Source organism: Procambarus clarkii, chromosome 78, assembly GCF_040958095.1.
Source record: "Procambarus clarkii isolate CNS0578487 chromosome 78, FALCON_Pclarkii_2.0, whole genome shotgun sequence".
NCBI classification, from domain to species: domain Eukaryota; kingdom Metazoa; phylum Arthropoda; class Malacostraca; order Decapoda; family Cambaridae; genus Procambarus; species Procambarus clarkii.
Genome location: NC_091227.1, coordinates 15,864,902 through 15,888,237, shown reverse-complemented (window position 1 = coordinate 15,888,237; position 23,336 = coordinate 15,864,902). Strand labels below are relative to the sequence as shown.

General features: G+C 40.2%; 1 protein-coding gene across 1 annotated transcript in view; it reads right to left on the bottom strand.

Annotated features, from left to right (window-relative positions):
* LOC138357506 (nematocyst expressed protein 3-like) overlaps positions 1 to 11,279 on the bottom strand; it is a 127,620-nt gene extending 116,341 nt beyond the window's left edge. The window contains exon 1 of the mRNA XM_069314363.1: positions 10,880 to 11,279. Coding sequence (XP_069170464.1) covers positions 10,880 to 11,279 — 400 coding nt within the window. The remainder of the gene's footprint in view (positions 1 to 10,879) is intronic.
* Between the last annotated feature and the right edge of the window lie 12,057 nt (positions 11,280 to 23,336).

Genomic DNA, 23,336 nt, shown 5'->3' with positions numbered 1-23,336 from the left:
ACACCAGTATTCCTTTCGAATTAAATGTTCGAAATTTTCCACTCATTTTCCAAGTGGACACTTGGAAAAGAGCTTGGAATTATACACCCAAGTACACCAGTATTCCTTTCGAATTAAATGTTCGAAATTTTCAACTCATTTTCCAAGTGGACACTTACACATATAAACAATAATAATAATGATTTAAATAGATATTTTAAGGTAAAATAAAACTAAAAATATAAGAATATAAAAGTTATACTGTTTGAAGTATTATGTAAATTCATCACATTAATACCAGTTATCCTGAACTGTAATGAAACTTTTCGTCCTACCTCACAGTTGTTGGGATTAAAAGATAACTAAACCTATGATAACAAAACGATAACTGGTTATCATGGTATTGAGAAATGAAGTCATAACCACAGTGAAGCTCTTGTTCTCATGTTGCATTTATTTCAGCATGTGAAACCAATGGCCAGTCTTCATGTATTAATTTTAATTCCTTAGAAAAGGGAACGTCAAAACGAGTGTGGTGAAAGTAACACGCACACGCACACGCACACACACACACACACACACACACACACACACACACACACACACACACATGGTGTGTTGGGTAGACGGGATATAACGAGCGTAGCTCTCATCCTGTAACTACATTTAGGTAATTACACTTAGGTAATTACACACACACACACACACACATACACACACACACACACACACACACACACACACACACACACACACACACACACACACACGAAAAAAAGAGTATTTTACCTCCCGTGTTTTATGAGTAGGTTCAACTGATGATTTGTTGTGTTGACAATTAATTAAGCCTTCGTGTCCATAATTTCGCCTTGACTAATGGCGTGGAATGTTACTATTGTTCAGAGGGGCCAGAAAAAAAACATGGGTGCGCTTGTATGTGTGTGGACTTATCTAATTGCACTTTCATACCTACGTTAGTGTAAATAAAATTTTAGCTGAGAACCCCTCAAATTTGCTGAGGCAAATCTCACATATTTCTCATATATGAGATTTTTCGCCTAATCTGCTTTCAAGGGATTTTCGGTTTATATAAATATATGTAATGTCTAATGCACTCAATCACTTGGATTGGCTGGAACAGTGATGTCCTCGCTTCTTGTAGGGTCGGGGGTTCTATTCCTGATGATTTATAAGGCTGAGCACCGTTCCTTCAGTCCGTCCTCATATCCCAGATTTTTGTCCCAATATCTCTGATTTTTGTTCCCATATCCCAGTTCTTTCCCCCCTTAATTCCAACTTTTTTTTCCCATATCCCCACTTCTTGTCATCAAATCCCAACTTTTTTGTACTCATTTTCCCTCATTTTGTCCTCATGTCCCAACGTTTTTTCGTAGTATATATATTCACATTCACCCGGTCACCAGCAGTGTACATTCTGAAAACAACAAAGTTTCCAAAGCACTTTTTAACTATACAGGATCGTCCTCTTTGAATACTTTCTCTACTAAGGCTGAGCCTCTCGAGTGTTCGACTAGAAATTGAAATTTGCGGGCTTAAAGAGGTCCCCCATCCCTTGCTCACTGGGTCTCCCATAATCCTTGATCTCTGAAAACGGGTTTCTGTTATGGGAGCTGAATTTAGTTATCATGTAACGGGAGATTGTTATCAAATGGTTCTAACGTAGATATAGTTATGAACAAAAAATAATCAGCACAAGATGCATAGCCAAGGAATTGTCTTCAAATATTGACTCAGAACCGAAACAATTACTTCTTAAGTTAGGGCTCAGGGTGTTGAACCCCATAATAAATCATGACCTGCTTTGAGTCAAAAAGAAAAAGCAATGCAAATTAGATTGGAATGAAAAAGACGAGACTTACATATAAACGTCTAATTTATTTAGTCTTGTGATTTATTAGATTTAGACTTTGAGATCCAAGTCTCGTTCTAACCTCATACTCAGACCTTAACAAAGCACTCAGGCAAGTGTGAAAGACTTGTTGTAATTTCTTTACATAAATCTCACAAATCCAAAAGTGTTGGTTTTTAGCCTTTGATATTAAGTCTGTGAGTAGACATTACCATTACTTAATATTATCATTAATAACCAAATCCAAAGGAACCGTAATGAGTATTCGAACCTTTGCGGTGGGTAGTCCCACGCACACGTCCCAGACACGATTGTCTGGGGCATGTGCGTTCCTTTTACCCACCACATAAGTTCGAATCCTCTTCACAGCTCCTACGGATTTTCTCACTGACAGTCACATTAGTGTGATTACTCTCTGTGTATTATTATTATTAATCTTTCCTGTTCCTGATTGATTATAGTTCTTTCACCTCACCTACATTAGACTGATGAACCCGGAACACCTGTGAGGAGGCCTCGTAACAGCCCTATATGTAAATATGCCAGGTACGTTTACATATACGTACCAGGTACCAGGTACCTGGCAGGTACCTGGTACATGCCAGGTACCTTGAAGAGGCTTGGTACGAATGCAGGATTTTCGTGAGGAAACACTACTTTCTCTCTAGATCAGTTTCCGTTCGCGGCTCTTTTTAAAATATAGTGACACGTTTTAACCTCGAATCTATGATCATAATTTTGAACACACTGAACATGTGCCTCTCATCGTAGGTCCACACTAGACATATGCCTCACGAAATTCCACACCAGACTAATATCTCACGAAACTTCACACCAGATTGACACCTCACAAAATTCCACACCAGACTGATATCTCACGAAATTCCACACCAGACTGACACCTCACAAAATTCCACACCAGACGAATGGTTAAATGCGCTCTGTTTCTCATTTTTAATGAATGTTAAAAAATCTTTGTTGACGTTTCCTCGCTTAAACCAAACACGGAAAAAAGTATAACATGTTTGCTTGTGTTTGTTGTGGGTAAATAGTGGACGCGAAAATTGGGAAAGGTGCCATTTTGCGTTTTTTTTTTTTATGCAGCGACAGATGCGTTTATTAATTCTGTATTTCATATTCGTTCTATGCTGACCGCCTCTTATAAGCACCTGATAATATATATCCTGAAAAGGTTTATATATATATATATATATATATATATATATATATATATATATATATATATATATATATATATATATATATATATCAGGAGCATATTTTCAAGTGATCAATAATATATAAATGTATAACCATGAATGAATAATGAAACAAGAAATTACTTGAGCTCTTTCGTGACAATCAAAACATCTTCAAAAGTATAATGAATGAAATACAATACTTAAATATATAGGCAGGATGAAGGTTACAAGTGATGTGAAAATCAATGTCTTCATCATATTAAATAATGATTATAAGAACAAAAGTAACTGCAGAAGGCCAAATAATCAACTCATGTGAGTTTCAGGAAGCCATATTCTTTCTAGGTTAATTTGTGTTAATCATCTAGGTTGATTTTTTAATCGATCAATTACAATTCGATCCTAATTGTTCAAACCATTTCTAATATTCACGTTACATGGCTTTGTAATTTGTTTTAAAGCAGATTCACAAATGTTTCCATTTTAAATGCTTTTACAATTTGTTATTAACGATCTCTCCCAATAGATTTGGTGAGAATTTTCTGATAAATAAATAGAAAGGTAGATATTTGACCACTTCTTACATAATATTTAATGTTGCGAAATTCGACTTTTGAAATCTTTGTATATCTGACCAACATTGAATGTATTACAATCATTACAAGGTATTTGGTTGATGACACACAGAGAGTAATAAAACTAACGTGATGTATCTATGAGAAAATCAGCAGAAGCCGTGATGAGGATTCGAATCTATGCGCTGGGTATTCCAAGGCACACGTCCAAGACGTGGAGGGAGGGGGGATGGGGGAATTGTGCTAAAACCCTGGTTCAGCTTCAGTGGAATCCTCAGGAATCTTCGTGGGTTCAAGGAGAACCTCCGGTTACAGTTCTTTTGACCATGTCGTGGCCAGGTTGTCTATAGCGTATGCCTGGGAATTCCCAGTGCATAGGTTCGAATCTCATTCAGCTGACTGTATTACAGTCAAACTGTCCACACGTGTTGCTCAATATCAGATTCGGTCAACGCTTCAAAATAAATAATAAGGTAAGGAGGAAAACTCATTATTTACATTCATGAGAAATGGGACTACCAATGCCGGAAAACAGTGTGAGTTCGTTTCGCGTATTTACGTCTGTAATTGGTAACTGGATCCTCTCGCTGAATACAAGAGCGAAAATAATGATGCTGTCCAAATTCCGACGGAAAAGTGGAGGGGAAATCCGAGAGGAGGCAGTTCATTGGGTATGTGTAATAAGACTAGCCTCAACCCCGTCCCTATTTAAATCAAACATTTTAACCCCTTTTCTTTCTCCCTCCTCAAGCCCCCTAGTCGTCATCATTCCGTTCCTCATTCCCATTTCCATTCCTCATTTCCTCGTCCATTTACCTTCCTTGCCCCTTTCCCAACACAATGCTATATTTAATGATCAATTTAGAGCCGTGTAGCACCGGTCTTCAGGCAATAAAACGAAGCTAATACTGGAAGTTTATGGAGGCAACTCACCCATCCATACAAGCTCTAGCGAGGCGTATACAGCTCAATTATTGGGTTCTGTGAGTGTATGAAAAATATATATTACGGCATAGGTGCGGACGCAGGCATCCAAATGTTCCGCATGAAATAAATTCAAGGAAACATTTAGAGTGTCTACTGAGGGTTGAGTTGTGGAGCTAGTTGAGAGCAAAATGTAGCACTTAAGCGTAGATTTTCCTTGTTATATGGCCAGTTAGCGTATATTTTTCTTATATTGCCCTTAAGCGTATATTTACGTTCTTATATAGTCTTTATGTATATGGTTTTATAGTATATTATGTATCAGTGCAGGTGTTTGAGGCTAAAGTGGATATATATATATATATATATATATATATATATATATATATATATATATATATATATATATATATATATATATATAGACTGTGGTGTTGTAATAACTCAAAGGTAAACAAATGATAATTATACAATACTTTTCAAGCATTCCTGTACAGTTATAGTAACTTTACTTTCTTCCCTGAAGGATATAGCCGACAGTGGGGAAGTGAGAAAACAGTGTTGTGGAGTAGGTGGTGTGGCGAGGCTGTACTCACCTAATTGTGCTTGCGGGGGTTGAGCTTTGGCTCTTTGGTCCCGCCTCTCAACCGTCAATCAACTGGTGTACAGATTCCTGAGCCTACTGGGCTCTATCATATCTACATTTGAAACTGTGTATGGAGTCAGCCTCCACCACATCACTTCCTAATGCATTCCATTTATTAACTACTCTGACACTGAAAAAGTTCTTTCTAACGTCTCTGTGGCTCATCTAGGTACTAAGTGTGATGGTAGGCAGGTGGGTTCCAGAGGTATTGTGTGAGGTATTGTGGCAAGTGGGTGATTGAGAGAGTGAGACGAGGTGTGGAGGCAGGTGTTAACCGAGGATAATGTTAAGAGTTCTTCATGCTTAAATAATCGTGTTTTAAAGATCATAAGCTGCTGTGATGAGAGGCGGGCCTCCAACGATACTTTTAAGCAAGTTGTTTTCTTTACTGGTTCAGAACCTAAAATGCCAGAGAACCCGAAGTGCCGGAAAAGTTACTCAATCCGGGCATTCAGATCTCGCAATACCAACATCCACGTCTCACACTGCTGTCATCCATCCTCAGTCCTCACCTCGTCCTGCTGACTCTCTCTCTCTACAAGCTCCTCCCCTCGAACCCCTGCCTTCACCCCCACTAGAAAACTGTGGCCTAAATAAGGAAGCCAGGCTCAGAGGCGGCGTTTGATCCTTGTTGGAACGTCATATCCGTATCCCTCACGCGAGGTCGGTGGCACCTGCGTTCAACCAGGCGGGAGCGTTGCACGGATAGGCGGAAGGGGGATGGGACGGTGATGGGAAGGGCAAGGGAGGGGAATGGGACGGTGATGGGAAGGGCAAGGGAGGGGAATGTGACTGTGATGGGAAGGGCAAGGGAGGGGAATGGGACGGTGATGGGAAGGGGAAGGGAGGGGAATGTGACTGTATTGAAACGGGAATGGGGCCTTAGCGACGGAATTGTGAGAAAGCGGGAAGAAAATAGGACAAAGAATGCAGACTTGAGAATAAAATGCTAGAAAAGACGAATTGGATAGAATTAAGGTAAATGAAGCAATCATCCTGTTGGAGGAAAGGGCACGTGGAGGAATTCCTGGGGAGGGAGGCTTGGCAGATATCTTGAGATGAAGTGAACGGAACATCAGACAACGATGAAGCTGGAGGAATGTAAAGAGTTCAGTGAGACACAGTCAGGAGGCAGTCAGAAAGTATAGAAGACGACTTGAGAAATTAGTGTATTTAAATAACTCATTTTCATGCCTGAGATCTGAGCTCAAGGTCTAGACAATGATGAGAAACACGAAGATAAATGCAGATTTTTATTTTCACATAACCTTACGCCTGTAAGGGCACTCACAAGTCATTAACGAAATGTTTTCGGCATTTAAGTTTATGTAACATTGTGTTTTCCTGTATGTTAGGAGGCTACCTGCCTTCTATATAATGTCTGGTCCTATATATTGTTATACATTGTCTAACATTGTTACACATTATTATGGAGAGTTATACATTGGCCGTTATTTTCATACGAACACTGTTAGGGTATTTTTAATATGATCTTTAACATAAGAACATAAAATAACGAAATTGCAGGTTTATTGGCTTATGTGAGACACTTCTTATTATAGGCACCCAAACCTATTCATATATACGTTAAATTGACGCTTGAAACCCATGCCTTAGTCAAGTGTTAGAAACCCATGTGTCTTATATTTGTCTTCACGTTAAAATAGTTGAAGGGTGCAGTAACAAGCGATTGTTTGTGCTCTGATTTAGGCCAAAGACTATGTACTGCTATTAGTTACGTTATTCAGCATCAAATATGTGAGTCTTATCTTATTTGTGTGAGTGTGTGTGTGTGTGTGTGTGTGTGAGTGTGTGTGTGTGGTTGCCCACCTGTTCACTTCCGCTACAACTATTATGATTTGTATAAATCAATGACAAAAGAACCTTCTAAATCCTGATTATATAGAATATACTCATAATAATTACATATTAGCTTATTATTATGACTAATTCTTAAGTAAATAATGTACTGAAAGTTTGTATAAACTCTCAGTTACAATTGTATAACCATTTATGTATAAAGTTTTTCATTTGATTTGTTGGTGTTGCCTAGGGAACACAGTGAGAAAGTAACGGTAAGATCAGCTTCCCCCCAAGAAATTATGCAACCCGTTCACTCAACTAATGCGTTTTTATTTCTGCGCCTCGTCCCTTACGTACAAAGTACTATGATAAGTAGCGCCTCACAAAAAATCTACGCTTTCTACGCATCTGTGTAAGAGCACGAGACCGAGACTCGTCCCTGCGGTCGTAAATATACGAGGCCGAGGAATACATCTAGTCCCCTTCTCGGAGGTTACACTCAATGCACTCAAAACAGCACACAGAAATTAACATACACTTACGGATACGCACCTTATTGGGAGAACTCGCCCCCTCTCACTGAAAGCAGCAAATGCATGAGGTACTGATCAGGTAAAAAGACATTTAGCCAATACGACTGTGTCCCATTCGGTTTTCTCCCTCGGGCTGTACTGCAAGCACTATGCGAGCACAGTTGAGCTAGATTACAAGTTCTGAACCGGATTACGTTGTACCTGGATCTTGGGTAACTACGTTAAAATACTTCTCCCAATTATCCAGAGTATCTTGTGAGTGTCAATTGTTACTTTCCGTCGAAGATGATGATCTTGCATTGCAACAGATTACACTTGCAACAACAGCTGTTGCAAGTGTAGTCGTAAAGCATTAATAAGTATAATCGCATGATTCTATATTCACCACACTCAGCTTTAAAGAGAGAACCCCATTGCAAGTGATAGGTCTATAACCGCTTGTGGGTGGACTGAATCTGTTTTTGCATCATTGATAAATCCTCTTTGTCGATCACTGTAGATGGGAGGATTTTGACTAATGGTTGGGATTAGATCGTGGAGCCAATGTGTGGTCTCTCTGGGACAGACAGTAATTGTCTGTATTTCAATTACCATTGCGTCTGTGCGGGGGAGAATGAATTCTGGAATCGGAGAGAGTTTGGAGATATGTCGGGTTCGAGTTTATTTGGGTGTAGGTGTGTGTGGGTGTTGGTACATGTGTATGCGTGTATGTAGGTCTGGGTGTATGTGAGTTTGGTTGAGTATGTGGGTTTGTCTTGATTTCCGTTGTTTCCGAAATTGAGGTCAAGCTTCTGATGACCTATTTTTTTCAATTTTACATTTACTATTTGCTTTTCATGTTTTCTCTGCACTGTTTGCCAGTCACACAAAAGTGTGAAAATAAATACGTTCTCGTTTTTCCTTCGTTTTTATTTCTATCCTTCGCTTTTGGATGTGTTTGCAGTATTGAAATCATTCTTTTGATTTTTTACAGTTTTCTGAAAACAGCTACTATGTGCCCATTTCATTCTTCATTTGTAGTAAAGCAAATTTGAAAACCATATTTAAATAGTTCATATATTTCCTACTTCACTGCTCATATATTTCACTCTATATAGTTTATATGTATCACATTATATAGCTCCTATATCACACTAAAGAGCTCATATATTTCACCCTATTTAATTCATATTTTTTTAATATATATCTGATATATTTCATACTAATATTGGTCATATTATATTATGAGCTACATAGCTCACTATATAGCTCATATACTCCACACTGTATAGCTCATAAATCTCTTACTATACATCGCATATTTTTCAAACTATTTATGTCAATTATTTCACATAATGTTGTCTGTCTAGCACTACAAATTTTCCAGTTTTCTACAGTATCATGTGTGTATAATTCATCAAGTGATAGTACCTCTGTATATTTCATCAGGAAATGGTACCACTGTTGGTATGTCAGACCAATTCAGGAATATACGGTACCAGACTCAACGGTACTTTACGATACTTTCTCCAGCTCTAAAGACAAATTAGAGCTGGAGAAAGTGTAGAGGTATGCCATGAGTAGTATCCCAGAGCAGAGAGGTATAATCTACTCGGAAAGACTGCAGTAATTAAACCTCACGTCAGTGGCAGAGAGAGAATAAACATAGGAGATGTGATTACCACATACAAAATACTCAGGTGATTGATAGGCTTGGCTTTGGACAGACTATTTACCTATGTTGAGACTTTTATATTTAGAGCATATATGAAACATTTACATAGGCGTTTGTGATATCATTTATTCTATTATTTAGAATATTGATTATTTAGAAAATCAAAATTCCTTGTTATTTTGCATAAAGTACATTGTCAGGCATTATTATAAATATTTTGTGTAGTGAGACAAGGAATCAATAAGCGCATTCTTATTCTCTTTATTCAAAGGTAAGACCGCTATTTGAACAAAAGAGCCTATTAAATATGCAAGACACTAACAAGGCTTTAAGAACCTGCTATAAACGTTGAAAAGTTTGTTTTAAAAAACCTGTCACGAGCTTACAAGTCTCGCAAATTATGCAAAAGACCCGCATAAGTCATGCAAATTTCCAGAGAGAAGAGTCCGGTATCAAAACACTAAAGAAAGAAGAGAGACCACAAGAAAAATGTCCGCGAAGCATTTTGTTGACTTTTTTTGAGAATCGTGTCTATGTGAGACAGCTTTTCCGAGAACTCTGCTAGAATAATTCCTTGATCTCCGCTTGCACATATAGTCATCACTGCTATATATATCTTTCGGCATAAACCAGAAAAATGATCAAAAACACATTAGAAATAAAAATATAATAATGTTCCCCATGAGGCAGTGCACGCAGTTATTTTGAATCTATTTTTGTTTTATTTAAAAAAAATCTATAGTGGTCTCAGTCTCGATGTCTTCCTGCCTGTGTCTCTCTCCCCGTCACTGGACATTCTCCTATGAGGCCTGACAGAAACATTTCGCTCTTACCAACATAGTTTTGATAAGGTTTAATTTATGGCGCGTGCTGGGTGGAAAATTTCCGATCTGGCAGTAATGAAGCGAGATCTGGGAAGGTTGGGACTCGACGCGGGTTTTTGATAAGAGGAAATTGGTTTAGACTATCAAAGGCATCGTGGGCCTTGCTGCCTGCCGACAGATAAGGCGTTCAAGAGAGCCTGCTGGAGCATGGTGAATTGAAATTCGCACAGACCTGCTGAACTGATGTCCACATAGAAATGGTGAGCTAAATCCTACATAGACATGATTAGCAGAGATCAATAAGGATCTGGTGAGCTGATTCTCAAATTAACCTTGTGAGGTTAGTCCCACAATAACCTGGTGATCTGGGGACCTTAAAGGCATACATTGACTATGTGGCTCTAAGGTCCACAATGACCTGTTGAGGTATGATACTCATTGACCTAATGAACTAAGAGAGATACATTGAACTAAGAGTAATCATTGGAACCAATTCTCACATGATAATTTATCAGAGGAGCATACGCACTAGATACATTGGAAGTTTATGGAGCTATATAAATGCAGTCGTTGATGGAGCAAATTTATAGTAGGGGAAGAGGATATAAGCTGTCAACGTGAACATCGACAATAACAGCAACAAAGAACCGAGGAATGGGGCTCCTCGGTAAAAAAGAAAGAACATCATTCACCACCAGAGCGTTCTAATTATTTAACATCAATATCAGGAGCAGGAGCAGGAGCAGAAGCAGCAGGAGGAGCAGGAGCAGCAGCAGTAGTAGCAGGAGCAACAACAGCAGCAGCAGCAGTAACAGGAGCAGGAGCAGCAGGAGCAGAAGCAGTGGCAGCAGGAGCAGTAGCAGCAGTACTAGCAGCAGGAGCAGCAGCAGCAGAAGGACCAGCTGCAGGAGGAGGAGCAGTAACAGAAGCAGCAGGAAGAGCAGAAACAGAAGCAGAAGGAGCAGGAGCAGCAGGTGCAGGAACCACAGGAGGTGCAGGAGCAGGCGCAGCAGGTGAAGGAACAACAGGAGGAGCAGCAGCAGTAGCAGCAGCAGTAGAAGCAGGAGCAACAGAAGCAGCAGGAGCAATAGGAAGAGAAGTAGCAGCAGCAGAAGGAGCAGGACCACCAGTGGTAGCAGGATCAGAAGCAGCAACAGGAGCAACAGCAGCAGTAGCTAAAGAAGCAACATCAGCAGCAAATAACAAACCACAAACAAACAAAGGAACTACAGCGGCAACAACAAAAGACATATCAAATAACATAAACATTCTCACAATAAATTTAAATGTTAAAGAAAAACAAGAACAAGAATGAAAGAGAACAAGGTCAACAAACACACATAAATAAATTACAAACAGCAAAAAAATTAGTTATACAATTATAAAAACAAATGTTTATGTTTTAAACATAACAATGGGTTTTCAAGTACAAAAAGAAAACACACTTAACTAGTACAACAATAAGAAAATCATTTAGAGTCCCTCAATCGTCGGTTCCAGTCACCTCATTGTTCCAAATGATTTTCCTCATAATGGGATTTTCAACGTATTATTTCGTAACTATTCCCCGCACGTATTTGCAGCGAATGAACTATATCAGAGAAGAATCAGTTAACTACATTTCTCGCGCGAACAGCCTTACCTTTGTGGACGTAGTCGAGTTAAAGCGAATGGAAAGGGAGGGAAGATACCAATATGAAATTGTACTTGAAGTAGGAAGTGGGAGAGTGTGTGTGAATATAGAGAGAGGGAGAAGAGAAAAAGATATAAGGTTAGAGACAAGATAGAAAGAAAGGTGGTATATTTGATGGATGAGAGGAAAAGAAAGAAAGGTGAAAAATATAAGAGTGAGAGAAAAAGATAGAGACAAAGAAAATATACACGAGAGCGAGGAAAAAAATATAGAAAGAAAATTGGCAAAAGAGTGTGAAAGAGAAAGAGCGAAAACGATAGAAAAGGAATCGGGAAAAAGGAAAAAAAATGGTAGACACATTTAGAAAGGCAAACAGACGAAAAACAAAAAATAATTATCAAAATAATGGAAAATACAAAATGAAGGTAATGAAGGAATTAAGGGACAGAGAAAGAGAGAGAGAGAGAGAGAGAGAGAGAGAGAGACAGAGAGAGAGAGAGAGAGAGAGAGAGAGAGAGAGAGAAAGAGAGAGAGAAAGCGGAATATATCATATATCAAACATAGATGAGAAACTGTCAGACGCACACAGGTCAATTTGCACACCAGCTTCACAAAGACCGGAGTATCAAGGACAGTATCAGTATCAAAGCTGTTCTTCCTGTTCCTGCCCCAAATGTGCATACGTTTTTGGTTGGCAATTCATAACTTGTATCTGAAATAAATTTGAAGGAAATTTGCATATCAATACAGAGCTGCATGCTTTTTATTGAGGAAGGGGAGTCTATTGCAGCGTATGTTACCAGATAGCCACTGATAACATATATTAAAAATTCCTTCCCTCCGTCCCATCGCAAATCCTTATCCTGATCCTCTTCCAGGTGCTATATACTCGTAATGGCTCTGCGCTTTCTCCTAATAATTCCATTCCATTACCACAGTATACTATACTGTGGTATAATACATATATAAATATTAATACCGTATACGAACTACGTACTAACTTCATATACGATTTAGGTGTTAAAATCATATACGAGGTATTTGGTGTGATATGTTTTACAGTTCACATTTCATATATTGCTTTTATAACGTTTTTGGCTGGGTGATTAATTTACAGCCTATATAACAGCATGCTATATACAAGCGTGTTCTCATTAAAATATTGATGAAGTGTTTACCTCGTTACCAATCACGCCAGAGGCGAGATTTTTGCAACATTATTGCATTATATAAATGATTCAACCCACACATACATAATTATGTGATTGTGATGAAATTCGATTGGTTTTGGATCCTGGAAATAGCAAGAATCGTGACCTGCCTTTTCCACTCTTCCGATGACACGATTTGCCTCAAACACTCATATGGTGATACGACTTGTTTCAATCACTCTTGCTATGACACGACCTGTCTCAAACACTCTTGCTATGACACGACCTGTCTCAAACACTCTTGCTATGGACACGACTTTTCTAAATCACTCTTGCTATGACACGACTTTTCTAAGTAACTCTTGCTAAGACACGACTTTTCTAAGTCACTCTTGCTATGACACGACTTGTCTAAGTCACTCTTGCTATGACACGACCTGTCTCAAACACTCTTGCTATGGACACGACTTTTCTAAGTCACTCTTGCTATGACATGACTATTCAAAGTCACTCTTGCTATGACACGACTTGTCAAAACCACTCTTGCTATGACACGACCTGTCTCAAACACTCTTGCCATGACACGACATGTCACGCCCACCCTTAGTATGTTACGACCTGCCACTCCCACTCTTGCTATTTCCCGACTTGACAAGGGGTCCAGAGCGGGCCGAAACGTCGTTATTACCATGGCATTCCGTATGTGTGGGTCTGATTAACTACCTTCAGCCACGTTATTGTGATTAATTCTCTGTATTGCAGTTAATATTTCAGAGCCAGCCACAAATCAAACTATCACATCAATTGTTGATATCCATTGTCAGGTAACTTCTATTTTCATAATTATATTTGCTGGAAGATCTGCGTGCATTTTTTGTTTATTTTAAGATAAACAGAAATAGAGGTAAACAAGTTTATCTCTATTTCTCTAGTTTACTCTCTAGAGATAAACAAGTTTATCTCTAGAGAGTAAACTACAACAGGATGAAGATTTATCTAACCTTTAAGTGTCCACTTACAAGACCTGTTGATTTCTCTTTAATCATGGCGGCTTTGTTTGTATATCTTAGATATTAGAAGGGGGGAGGGAGGAGGGGAGGGGATGGGGTGGTCTCAGTCACTTTTGTTATTTTCTCTTCCATTTATCTTACTTTCTCTTCCATTCTTCGTGCTTCTATCCCATTGTCCCTCTCTTCCATTCCTATTGGTATCACTGACAATAGACATTATAAAGAGAAGACAATTCAGACATTAGGTCTAATAGACAATTAGCTTTATAGGCAACAGGCATTATAAGCAATTAACCTTATGGACAGTATGCATTATAGGCAATGAGTATTATGGGCAACAGGAATAATGTGCAATAGGAATTATATGCAATAGGCATCTTGACAATAGGCATTATAGGCAATACCGAAACGTTATTTCAATAATTCAGAACTATGATGTTTGATAGGATATGATTCCAGGCAGCTTTCTGTTGATAATAGAAGTAGGTTTCTGATATAAAATATTTGATAGGAAAGAACGTGTTATATAGAAGGTATCTTTTTAGACACTGGAGACAAGGTAGTTTTCTAGTGTTTGTAAAAAAAAAGTTTCAAAGAGGCCATAAATAAGGTAGTTTTCTAAAGGATGGAATGTAGATAACTACTTAGAGGGTGTAATGAAAGCAGCTTCATAGCGAGAAGAAAATAGACACTTTCCTAAAGGGTATATTAAAGCTAATTTTCTAAAAGGTGCATAGCTAGTAGATTTTAGAGGATATATAGATAGTATTTTCCTAGACAGTGACAATATATTCGATTTCTAAAAAGCGGAAAAAGATAGTTTCCTAGAGTGTAAAGAACATACTTTCTAAGAGGCTATATAGAAGGTAATTTCCATGTAAATTGACAGAACGTAGTTTCCTAGTAAATACCGAGTAGGTTTCTTGGGCTTGTAAAAAAGTTAGAACATAAGAACATAAGAACAAAGGTAACTGCAGAAGGCCTATTGGCCCATACGAGGCAGCTCCTATCTATAACCACTCAATCCCACTCATATACAAGAGTACTTTCCTAGAGTGTGAAAATAGTTCAGGATATCCGGTTGGCTCTAAATCGACCGTCTTAAGGGCAAGAGAACGCTCTTCTCTGGCCAGAGCTGATAACGTTAAGTCAATACGGACACCGGAATATGCAGGGAGATATCCGGCCAAGTTTAGAGTCGTCAGAAGGTAAACAAACAGATCTTATTCATTGGCTAAAAATCTCCCTCAGGGGAAAACGATTTCCCTCCTTCAGTGAATTGAATTATACCTTCGTAAATTATACATTTGAATTATACCTTGGCAAAAGAAAAATAATTATATGTCTTAGAATTATGTTTCCAGGAATTGATGCAATATCATATTTATTTTAAGACTTCTATTAAAAGTTAATGTCACACAACAACTGCTGTTCGGAACGGGCTAATTTTCTCTCTCTCTTTCACACACACACACACACACACACACACACACACACACACACACACATACACACATACACACACACACACACACACACACACACACACACACACACACACACACACACACACACACACATTATTATTATATATATATATATATATATATATATATATATATATATATATATATATATATATATATATATATATATATATATATATATACACACAGAAAAGGATCTCACACTTCCACCTATCTCTAAACACGACTTTACACCCAACAAACGACCACGAGCTGTTTCACCCCACTGCCAGTAGGAGTCAACACGAATCCGTCTACTAATCCCTAGTAATTGGCATCCATTGCCAGGAAAACCTGGAGCTTACATCATCTTCATCCCACCATTAGTCTGGATCTCACCATCATAATAGCGTATACATCAAGTACACTACTGTTCTTCTTAGCGTACTTCTCAGTGGTTCTTCTCAGTGGTTCAGACGCTCTAAATGGCTATTTCTTGATATTTTCGGGTGTTTGAATATCGTTGTTTCATTTCCTTGGGGGTTTCCATGATCTTTTTCCACTAAGTATCAGATGTGTAAGAGGGAAAAGGGGGGAGGTGTTGTTATTATGATGGTGTTGGAAAGTGATTTTTGTTGAAATAGCTTTGGTTCGTGTTATTTTGATTTCGAGAACTTCGGTGATTGTGATTTATGGGATGATAATAGTGAAATGGTGGAGAAATGAGATGAAGTGGGATGGGAGAAATTCTTTCCCATCTCACAGATGGGAGAGAGGGAGAATGGGATAGAGGGACGAAGAATAGGAGAATGTTATGGAGGAAGAACGTGACACAAACGGACAGAGAAACATTCCCACTTCCCCCTGTCAAGTATCTAAACCTCATGTCTTACATAGATATGCAATACCTCCAGTGGGCACAATATCCCATAGCAACGTCAATTCAACGTCAAATCAACGACATCATTGTTGAATTAACGTTCATTACACCAATTCATCGACGAACCAAATTCTTAATATCGTGACTACTACAACAATCAAGCCCATTGATGACCACAAGTCCGTATATATTACACGTGTTTGCAACACCTTGATAAATTGATCTTGTTCTTCGTTTAAATATCATTTTGAATCTTGAAACCTTCCTCTGACTACTTTAATTCTACGCCTTCGACTGCCACCCACAAGCTTATCGCAGCATCCGATGTATTTTCGCAAGATGTTTTCCCTATTCCGTTCTCTCATTACTATCGTCGAAATTTCTTGATCGTATTACCACTGGGAGAAGGAGAAGGCAGGGTGGGGCTGAAAGATGGAAGGAGGGTGGAAGGGAGAGATCGAGAGAGAGGGAGAAACGGGAGGGAAAGAGAGAGAAAGAGAGGGAAAGAGGATGTTTTCCAATTCCTCGGCGTTCTTCTCCTACTCCACGCGTATGGTAATCCAAGCGTGGAGATATAACGCTTGAGGAACATATTCCCAGAGAAATATGTGGATGAACGCGGTCGTCAAAAAGAGATTTCGTAGGATTTATACCGCAGGTGTCTGTTGCCGAGGAGTAATCCGCGCCGGGAAGCGTCAGTAGCCTGGAAAGTAATCCGTTTCTTAGAACCTAGCTAGGCAGTTCAGCAATCTCACCCCCTGATGTTGCAATCCTCGTGAGTCATAATTTGCGCAACAATCACTGAGTAAGGTTATTCAATAATTATTTTTGTAATCCCTGATCTGGAAATGACAAATCCTGCATAATAATCTTTATCAGGTTCACTGAAGTAAATATGTAAATCCCCTTATGAATTGCTTCAAGTGTCGACTATTAAACGTCTTAATTGGGACTTTAATAGTTAAACATTAATCCCTTTCTGGAGAAATATAAAAAAAGCAATATTCCCCTTTTACCACGTTCATATGAAACCTTTTCCTGCAGTGCTCCATAATTATGTCGTAAATCACATAATAATTATCCACATATCGCCTACATCCTCTTTAGCTCGGGTGCTTTTCATTGAGACTTCGAACTTGCTAAGTTTGGGAGCAGCGAAAAGTCTTGACAGCTGTTAACGGAAGGGAAGATTGGAAGGATTGATTTTATTTTTGACTTCAGCGGCTATTTTATTTTAAACGTACACTAATCGCGTGAGCAGTAACGCAAAGGATTAGGAAAGGGACAAAAAGGTTTAGTTTTGTCATTTGCCCAATACAAGTGTTTTGAAAAACACATATCATTGTGCTATACAATGAATCTGTTAGTTCCAAGCTAAGTATGAGGATTGAGTGCATACAACACCAATTAGTTTCTAGGTGATGTGTGCAGGCGTTACGACGACAAAAGGGATTACATTTCAGGGTGATTGAAATTACTGTTTTTATTTCTACCTTTACACATCTCAATTAATTCAAACATTTTAATATAACTGATATTTGAATCCATTCAGAATCTTTGCTCCACTTTAGTTATGTATTTTAACAATTAAAATACCTTAGTTGAAATAATTAATAAACTTTAGTTTAAATAATTAAAGATACCTTTGTTGAAAATAAATATTAAATGTTGTTGTTGTTTAAGATTCGCAACTTGGAACAAAATGTTCCAAGCAGCACGGGCTATGGTGAGCCCGTAGTAAAATTAAATATTTTTCTCTGAATAAGTTCTTTTCGCTTAGCTCTTTGCAAGTATTAACAAACTGTGCAGTTGACGGAGAGACCAGCATATATCTGAAATCCATATTTTACATTTTCCCCAATTAGTAATTTTCGCATGATTTATTACTAAGCCTGGTGAATGTTAACCTAATATAGGCTAAGTTTAGGATTTTAGCTGTTGTAATAGTTTCTCCACATTTAAAGCTGTTCCTTACTTCAGTGCTGAGAGCTCTGCATCTTTATATTGCTGATGCAATTTCCTTAATTACAGATAAGATGCAAGGAACTGTTATTTTTTATTAATAAATGAGGTACATCTGCATTAGTGCAGCTACCCTAGATTATATAAAGTGGAGTACAGTGTGTCAAAAAAGCTAACTAGGTGATGCTAAAAAAAATCCGGGATCCCGAAGTATTTGTTACAATCTCCAGAGTTCAATCATCATTGTTCACATAGCATTTAGTTATGTTCAAAACACCAGCACCAAAAAATTTAAATTCTTTGTTTTTCATTAAACTCAAATGATATCCAAGTGTATTTATCTATGTTTTACTGGGGTTGAATAATTTTATTGGACTTTTGCGTTCCATGAAGTAGAATGTGGCCTCAGAGTATCGAAGATTGGCTCAGCAACCTGGAACAAGACTTTTGTTAACAGAAGTGTAGCCACAGTATTCTACGTAGTATACTTCAGGGATACTTGTGTACTGAAATGTATCCCTGAAGAGTTACAAGGGATCTCAGTATTTTGAAGTAGCTGGTCACCATTCTTGGATTTAATAGTGATTTCCTGAGTTGCCAGTGTATATTATAATAGGACTAGTGGTAGTACAAATGAAGTGGTTAGTACAGGTGTAGTGGTAGCAAAGTGTACTGGTAGTACAGGTGTAGTGGTAGCAAAGTGTACTGGTAGTACAGGTGTTGTGGTTAGTACAGGTGTAGTGGAAGCAAAGTGTATTGGTAGTACATATTGTAGTGGTAATACATGATGTAGTGGTAGTACATGTTGTAGTGGTAGTACATGATGTAGTGATAGTACATGTTGTAGTGGTAGCGTAAGTGCAATGGTAATGCATGATGTAATTGTAGTTGAAGTTTAGTGGTAGTTTTAGTAGTACATGAGTAGTGGTATTGCAGATACGGTGGTAGTACAGGTACAGAAGTAGCACAAGTGCAGTGAAAGTACAAGTGTACTAGAAGTATAGGTGTATCATGCCCCAGTGGGAGATTGGGGGTAAATGAGAGTGGAAATACAGGTGCCATACGTGAATCTCATTAGCTCTTGCCAGGTCTTGCATGCCAATTCGTATGGTAATGTGCTTGCACTATCACCACCACCATCAGGCTCACACACTTCCACACACACACTCTAACATGCACTCTAACTAAATTTCCAGGTGAGCGCACACAACACATGAGCTCCTCTGGTTCTAAATCCACATTTTTGTGTATAATCAAATCTTCTAACTAGAATTTCTGTATGCATAGTGCGTGTTCATCGCAGCTGAGCCCAAGCAATACGGACTCAAATACCGCCCTCCTGCTATAAAGGGATTGGAACATTTAATGAAAACTCGGTTGAAACAGAACGCCAACAAGTGCTGTCTGGCTGGGATAGGGTTGTGGGGTTCCCAGATTAAATAAGGCAATTCATATATGACGGAAAATGTAAAAATATAGGGAGGAAGGGGATATATATATATATATATATATATATATATATATATATATATATATATATATATATATATATATATATATATATATATATATATATATATATATATTGTTACGAACCCGGATCCAGCATCCAAGCAAGGAGCAGTAACCACTACGCCATCTGTGGGTCGGCTCCCGAAACCCCCGCCAAACGGACGACGACACCTAGTGAGGACAGCGTGTACTGGCCTCGAGGACCAGTTTCCAGTCTGGTTCAGCGCTCAACACCGCCGCTCCTGACCTCTGGTGAGGTGGTGCTCCGACGACAGCGCCATCTATGGAGTGGATATGTCGGGCGTTTGTATCTGAGCCTGTGAGTGTGGTGTATTAGTGTCCCGGTTATTAATGACGTGTCTGCTTACAGAGCCGACCTGGGACCACTGTGTTGAAGGTGGAGTCAGTCTACCCGAGGCAGCCAGTCTCCATACAGTGAAGTTTGCTGCAGCTGTCGTGACGTCGTCCCCCCGGAAGAACACTGTGGTGTGTTAAGCCTGCCAGTGGAGTGGCAGTGGAAGGATTTACCCGGGACCGACGGTTGGAGACGATAATCCACTGGGGTATTGAGGACAGGAGGGTGATTGGTGATATCACACGAGACTCCTGTCTAGGGCGTACCCCTTATATCGTTCGTGGAGTGGCCGTACCAGCCTTGGTGGCTCAGTACCGGCCAGCAGACCTGCTGGACGTGTGGTTGACGGCCTCCACGACGGTGCCCCCAGTGGACCTGTGTTGTGGCTGACCTGTGGCCAGGGTAGGCTCGGCGTTCTCAGAGGACACGTCTTGAGGCCACGAAGAAAGCCCCGCGGACTCAGCACCTAGCTTCGAGGATCCATAGTCTCCAGCAGAAGACTACAGTGTTGATCCCCTTTGTAAAGTGTTAATACCCCTCCCCCTTGTGTACTCTTTTATTCTATATATTTAATCGGTGATGGTGAACATTATATTATATTAAGTTCCTAGCTTTCTTTCCCTACTCCCTTTAAGTTACTTGCGTCACGGATCTCATCCCTTGATAGCCACTACTGGCTTGGGAACGGATACATATATCTTCCTCTAACAACATCAGAGTGAGAACCCCGTTGCGTCCCGAGAGGGCCGTAACATAATTGGCATCCCCAGCGGGATCCGTCCCCTTGTTAAGTATGTTTGACAGGGGTGGTGAAGTGGCGTAATCCCTGTAAATAATTCCCCCTGTGTGCGACGGTTGTGACGTTATACGTCCTGTGCGGTGCTCAAGAGTGACTTAAGTGCGATATTGTGCAGTGCGGTGCTCGCTGTGATTAAGCGATTAAGTGCAATATTGACTAGTGCGGTGCTCAGTGATTCAGTGCAATATTGTAGAGCGAAGTATTCGCTTGGATTCAGTGCAATATTGGGTAGTGCGGTGCCCGAAGTGATTACGTGCAATATTGGCAAGTGCAGAGTTTGGTGCGATAAAGTGCAATATTGACGTAGAACAGTGCTCGGTGCGTTAAGTGCTAACGTGTAAGCAGTGTGTTAAGTGCTAAGTGTTCCATCTGTGACAATGGCAGACAAAGCTACCATCGATGATCTGGACGATGTTCAGGCTTTTCTGAACAGAGTGGACTGTCTTGCCAGATTAAAATATCTGAGCAAACCGGAACTTGTACTAGTGAGCGCCTACCTGGAGATCAAGATCCGTGCCAGTGATTCCCGTGTAGAGATCTTGTCCAAGGTTCACCGGCACCTGAAGGCAGAAGAGAAACAGGAAGGCGAGACTCCTAGTACAAAGGAAGGTGAGGAAATAGCTTCCACGGAAAAGGAAGATAAGGGCAGCGACGTTGATAGTGATGCAGGTGAGCTTAATATCAGCTTCCTAACAGTCAAAATGCGTGCCCTAGAGATCAATCGTGAAATAGAATGGAAGAAATTAGAAATGGAACGAGAGAGACAAGATAAAGAAATGGAGATGAAAGAAAAAGAATTGGCGATGAGGCGTTTAGAATTAGAGAGAGAAGAAAGAAGAGAAGAACGAGAAAGAGAAGAGAAAAGAGAGAGAGAAGAACGAGAAAGAGAAGAAAAAGAAAGACAGAGACAACATGAACTAGAAGTATTACGACTAGGCGCTGGACAGAGACAAACTGGAGTAAGCGGTTTCGATCCGGTAAGGAATATCAAAATGGTCCCCAAATTCAACGAGAGAGAAGTTTCGAAGTTCTTCGCAGCCTTCGAGAAAGTCGCTGCCTCTTTGGAGTGGCCAAGGGAGAATTGGGCCATCATGATACAGTCAGTCTTGACTGGGAAGGCCCAAATCGCCTACTCTACGTTATCCCTTGACGACTCCGGCGATTACGATATGGTGAAGAAAGTGGTGCTCATGGCGTACCAATTGGTACCTGAGGCATATAGGCAAAAGTTCAGAAACCTGAAGAAGACCTCAGAGCACACTTTCACCGAATTCGCCACCATCAAGGAGCGACTTTTTCAAGAATGGTGTGCCTCTCGGAAGGTGGAGACCAGGGAAGACCTCGAACAGCTAATTCTGCTCGAGGACTTCAAGGATTGTTTGTCTGGAGACCTCAAGACGTACTTAGAGGAACAGCAGGTGGAGACCTTGAGTGCAGCAGCCACCATGGCTGAAGAGTATATCCTGACTCATAGGCCGTCTGCTAAGTACGTCCCGAGGAATTACCAGCGCCGGTTTGACAGACCTCACGACGAAGAAGAAGAAAGACCCGTCCCACAAAGTGCTAAGAAGACTCCCCCAGGTAGCCCTCGAAGAACAAGTCCTAGTAGTCCGAAACACCGTAGTCCGAGGAGGAACATAGTGTGCTGGACTTGTGGGCAGAAAGGGCACATAGCTGCTAGGTGCCGAGGCAGAAGAGATGGCAGCGCACGAAGGGAGGTGATGTTGATGAGCTGTGTTACATCACCAGTAGGAAACCAGTCTACGACGACGCAGGAAGGACCAAGTTTGTTGGCCCCTCACACTTCAACCGGGTATGTAACGAGTGATCATACTGGTAGATCAATTGTAGTGCTCAGAGATAGTGGAGCAGCCCAGTCCCTGATCGTGAAGAGCTCTTTACCCGAGGGCGTAAGTGTGGATGGGCGACAAAAGGTTGTCCTGGTTGGGTTTCCAAGGACGCAGTACATCGCCCCCTTAGTGCCAGTACATCTCGACTCGCCTTATTTCAGCGGCACATGTGCGTTGGCAGTAGTCGATACCCTCCCTGTGGCTGGGATTGACGTGGTACTAGCCAACGACTTGGTGACCGATTGGAGCACCAATCATCCCAAGGTTGCGGACGAGTCTACCAGAACAGCACGGTCTGAGGTAACAGGCAATGGTAATGTCCAGGTAAAGACAGACCCGGATTTGAACATGTCTAATTTGTCCTCTCCCCCGCAGATCGACAGTTATCTAGCAGTGTCTCCCGATTCTCTCGACAAGGAACATGAGGTTACGATGGAAGAAGTACCTGAGCTTGAAGAGAGGCCTTGTGTGCAGACACCCACGGATACCAACGAGTCTGGAGCGAAGGCTGAGGTGTGCTTGCGGTACGGCAAGTTACAGCGTGTATTGGACCAGCCAGAGATTCCCCAGACGTCAGAGGTATGTGAGGTATGTTCAAAAGGTCTAGTGCCCTCTTTGGTCCAAGCCAGGCTAGTGGATGGTGCCGGCTATGGACATGACAAGCTCGGGAAACTTATCCCTCGACTTACCAAATGTTTCCTACCGGTA